The sequence below is a fragment of the Penaeus monodon genome, chromosome 1 (genome assembly GCF_015228065.2).
Source record: "Penaeus monodon isolate SGIC_2016 chromosome 1, NSTDA_Pmon_1, whole genome shotgun sequence".
Taxonomy (NCBI): Eukaryota; Metazoa; Arthropoda; class Malacostraca; order Decapoda; family Penaeidae; genus Penaeus; species Penaeus monodon.
In genome coordinates this window covers 1,827,340-1,832,339 of record NC_051386.1, presented here as the reverse complement: position 1 = coordinate 1,832,339, position 5,000 = coordinate 1,827,340, and the positions used below count along the sequence as shown (strand labels likewise).

The following is a 5,000-nucleotide window of genomic DNA, read 5'->3' as shown; positions in this document are numbered from 1 at the left end:
GATATATAATACAAACAAAATTATAATTGTACAACCAATGTGTAATCTTTTCCTTTCCTTGTGAATACAACTGCTACAACTGCCATCCACAGTTGTTGATCAAGTGACATATTTGTTTCTCAGATTACATAGCACTCAGTAGTGTGAGCCAACAGCTGGTATGGCAAAGACCAGGAAATTTCCACTATGTGTATGCTGGCAAGTATTAAAAATAAATAAATAAATAAATAAAAATAAAAATAAAAATAAAAGATAAAGTTCACACACAGTCATGCCCATGGTGATAAAGGGTTCCGTTTATTGTTCTTTCTACCTACATAACAATTAAATAACTTAAAGAAAATGTGATAACTATGTTATAGAAGAAATGTGTCTTAGAATGCATCATTCAGTTAATTCCAAAGGTATGTTCACCTTGTAGTTCACAACTATACTTATGACACACCATGTATAGCTGATTCTGGTAACAAAGGACTTAAATACCTCTCTGGTGATTTACTGCTGAATAATGAACCTATCTAAGTTCTACCCTGCCATATTTGTGGTGTGGTTTACTGGCCTTTAAGCACAGAAGCTAGAAGACATGCCATTGGATGATACTTTGCCACTCTTATAAGCAATTTTCATTTTAATAACCAACAAAGGATACAGGAATTGGAAATTAGAAACTGAATGTCATGCTTTATTGGTATATTTATGATATTTACACTATGCTTTCCCTAGTGTGTATTATGCCCTTCCCTGCTATCAGGGTTAATATCATCACGTTATTTTTCATGACCCAAGTTTACCATATCCAGACAATATCCATCAAATGCAATAAGTTGGTACTAATTTTCTTGGAAAAACACTGTTTTTTTAAAAAAATTTACTGATATTTGTTTTGAATATGTACACATCTTAAAACCCATCAAAACTGGAATTAATAGACTATCAACAATACCTACTAATATATATTGAAATGATAAGAAAAAAAAAAAAGAAAAAAAAGAAATACAACCAGCAGAAAATCATCCACAGTGACAATACTGTCACCTGTCATTGCTCCATCTTGGTGGTCGGATGTAAAGATTTTGTATTCCAGACTAGAGGGATGCAGTAATCACCAAAGTTCCCCTGAATGGTGACAAAATGTTTAAAAACTGAATAATATTGCTACGCCAGTGGGTCTTTGTCTCTGTGGGAAACATGTGTTAACATGAAGGGACCTGGGCAAACGTGACGCAGCTGGCTGTGAGCGGAAGGAGCGGAGGAACAAGCCGAGAGACGGAGTTAGGTGCTGCTCCTGTGAAGACCTCGTGTGTGCCCTTGTGACCTGATAAACTTTGTGTTGCCCTGTTATAAGCTGTGACATGCTGGTTTCCCCCTGTATTGTGCCTATAGAAAAGTGTACGGGTAAATAACTTGTGTAAATAAAGGAAAGACTGTCATTTTGTGTTTACTTCGTGCCCTGCCTCGCCACTTGGCGTTTCCCCTCGTGGTGTTCTGGGACGCTGTGGTGCTCGGTGCCTCTTGGAGCTGTTCAGTGTTCACGACCCTGTGGATAACACGCTGTCTGCCTAGCCTGCCTTGTGTTAGTGGCAGAGAGAGACGAGGCGGCCGGCGTAACAAATGGTGTCAGGAGTAGGATTTGTGATATTTGATCAGTGAGACACGCCGATTTATCATGTCGTCCAAAGATGGCGGCAGTCATGAGGGAGAGGAGGCTATGACTGAGGCAGGCACGAGTGAGGTGAATCCTAGCCAGATGGACCTGATCACTGCCATGCTGGCCGGTATGAGGGAGGAAATGGCACAAAGGGCAGAAGAGCAGGCGCACCATCTCGTCGAGATGCAGGCAAGGAAGGCAGAGGAACTGTTCTGCCAACTTGTTGAGGTGCTACAGAGCAATCTTGCATCTGTGAAGATGGAAACTCAGCAGTACACCGACAAGGCCTGCAACAGCGTGAAGAGTGAACTGATGGAGGAGGTGCAGACTCTGAAGGGCGAGGTTCAGGGCCTGAGGGAGGAAGTGAAGGCGGAAAGGCGGCGTCACGAGGTATTAACGTTGCAAGCAGAGAAGGCAGACGAGGTTCTGGCAACAGATGCCAGAGTGTCAGATTTACTGGGGTCTGCCTGGGGTCCGTGGCAGGAAACCCCCGGGCCTCGCAGCATCGTGTCGGAAGCGAGGACTCTCGCCGAAGCTACAGAGCCCCTGGGAGGGGCCATACACGGTGGTAGCGGCCCTCTCTGATGTCACCTATCGAATTCGCAGAGGGCGAAAACGACCGTCTGTTGTCCACGTGGACCGACTGTGGTGTTACCATGGGCCAGGAAGCTACTCCTGGGGCCATGGTGAAAAAGAAGATGAAGTTAGCCCCAGTAGCAGCGATGAGGACGTGGCAGACGCTGACCGAGATGAGGACGAGCAATTGGACGGTGAGGGCGATGCAGCAGACGTCAATGGTGACCATGAGCCAGGTCTTGGGACAGGAGATACCCCTCTGGGAGCCACTGCCAATCTACCGCTGCACACACCTCCTCCAGAGAGACCCCAGCGAGAGCGAAGAAAGCCGCGCTGGATGAAAGATTTTTGTGTTTCTGAGAACTGATTTTATTTAAATTTTCTGTAGTTTGTTTCAGGTTTAGATATTTCAGAGCAGACGGGTCGTCTGCTTGATAGGGGGGGATAGTGCTACGCCAGTGGGTCTTTGTCTCTGTGGGAAACATGTGTTAACATGAAGGGACCTGGGCAAACATGACGCAGCTGGCTGTGAGCGGAGGGAGCGGAGGAACAAGCCGAGAGACTGAGTTGGGTGCTGCTCCTGTGAAGACCTCGTGTGTGCCCTTGTGACCTGATAAACACTGTGTTGCCCTGTTATAAGCTGTGACATGCTGGTTTCCCCCTGTATTGTGCCTATAGAAAAGTGTACGGGTAAATAACTTGTGTAAATAAAGGAAAGACTGTCATTTTGTGTTTATTTCGTGCCCTGCCTCGCCACGTGGCGTTTCCCCTCCTGGTGTTCTGGGACGCTGTGGTGCTCGGTGCCTCTTGGAACTGTTCAGTGTTCACGACCCTGTAGATAGCACGCCGTCTGCCTAGCCTGCCTTGTGTTGGTGGCAGAGAGACGAGGCGGTCGGCGTAACAATATAAAACCACTCCATCAAATCTTATCAAAGCACAGGACATAAAATGGAAAGCAATATTTGGAAAAGAAAATACAAAATATAAGATTCCTTTCATCAATTTCATTTTGGTTACAAAGTGTCAATGAGATATCATATAATATCACAATAATGCAACTAAGCGTGATAGGGCCAAGGAACAGCTGTGGTGTCTCAGCTCTAAAAGTAAACTTATATCTGACAGAATACAACTTGTAGTAGTTTTTCTTTCTTATTTGATAATAATGTCACCAGAAAGGTGAATAATAGCTTCAGAAAATGCTAAAATAAAATTTCAGTAGCATCATCACTGTAACATGTCATTGGTTATTAATTATATTTCAAAACAATCTTCAACTAAATTCAATTTGAAATATCTTAGAAACAAAATGTCTTGGAATGAGTTAATCTCACTATTCCATATAGTGTTAACCCTTGTAGTCAGTACTGTGTACTAACAAAGGCAGGGCAAACTAAGGCAGCCATACTACTTATATCCATGAAAGTATCATAGTTTTACAGACTAGTGTTTGTAGATGTTGACAAAGGTGGTAATTCTGTGGGTTGTGCTATAACTAAAGTTCAAATGTTACATCAAGGAAAAAAAGCTGCAAACAAACCTTGTTGCCTCAAACCATCTTAAATGTAAACAATAATGTGAGCTTCCTAGAAAGGCCACAGATGGCTCTTTGTACCCCTAGTAAATTAGTATCAAGCTAAATACCACTTAACTACTGTTATTAAAAAATATATAAGCCTAAACATTCCCATATATTTAAATTTCTATCACAATATTTCTTGTTTGTGACCAATCCTTTTGCAATATCACTGCAAGTTGAACATCACCTGTCTTCACAAACTGAAAATAGTGTGATATCACAGGTTGGGTGTGACCAAGGATACACTGACTTCATATTAAAGCTTGGAGAAAATACTTTATCCACATGCTATTGAGTTAACAACTACAGTGTCATAATGGCAACAATGAGTGAAGATTATATTGCAACAGAGACGATTTCTGGTGTAATACATCAAAGTAAACTAAATGGAATGGAGGTCTTGGAAGGTGACCCCAATTCCCCCAAGATTGAAGGAATATATTAAAAACACAAAAAATAGGTGTATTTGTCTTAGAATTACCCTACTAAAACTACCGCCGGACTCAAATTTTTACGCCTCCCTTATTCCGAAAATTTCTAGAATACTTCGTGCTCTTTCTACCTATCCCTACCGGGTCTAGTTTCGTTCTAATTCTCATATTCAGCGTCAATAAACAAATATAAAACCACACATATGATTGACCCGATCCTCTCAAAGACAAACTCAATCTTATCCTGTTTAATTAACAGTCGACATTGTCCTAGACAAGCGAATTCTGGGAATTTGTGGGAGCTAAGCGTATATTCAAATTCTCTATTAAATAACTCCGAAGGAAATGTTTTATTTCACTTATATTCAACCGTTACTTACTCGTATTTTCTCTATAGCTGTCATAGTCCTAATATGACACGACTGTGAAAACTAATGATGTTTTTCTTGCAGGTGTGACATGGAGATGTTGTTTACAAACATAGAGGGAAACGAGCTTAACTAAAGTGCACGTTTTTGGAATAGGAGCATAGTCATACCGATTTATGTTACTGCATGGTTCATTGCTTGATTTGACGTATAATATCAATGATTTTAATAATAGTAATAATAATAATAATAATAATAATAATAATAATAATAATAATAATAATAATAATAATAATAATAATAATAATAATATAATAATAATAATAATAAAACACAACAACAATAATAGTAATAATAAATAATGATAATAATAAATAATAATAATAATAATAATAATA

At 40.3% G+C, this 5,000-nt stretch overlaps 1 protein-coding gene across 1 annotated transcript in view; it reads right to left on the bottom strand.

Annotated features, from left to right (window-relative positions):
* Nucleotides 1-4,770, bottom strand: part of LOC119578298 (tetratricopeptide repeat protein 5-like) — a 28,126-nt gene extending 23,356 nt beyond the window's left edge. The window contains exon 1 of the mRNA XM_037925948.1: nucleotides 4,615-4,770. Coding sequence (XP_037781876.1) covers nucleotides 4,615-4,638 — 24 coding nt within the window. The 5' untranslated portion in view covers nucleotides 4,639-4,770. The remainder of the gene's footprint in view (nucleotides 1-4,614) is intronic.
* Nucleotides 4,771-5,000: the final 230 nt, after the last annotated feature.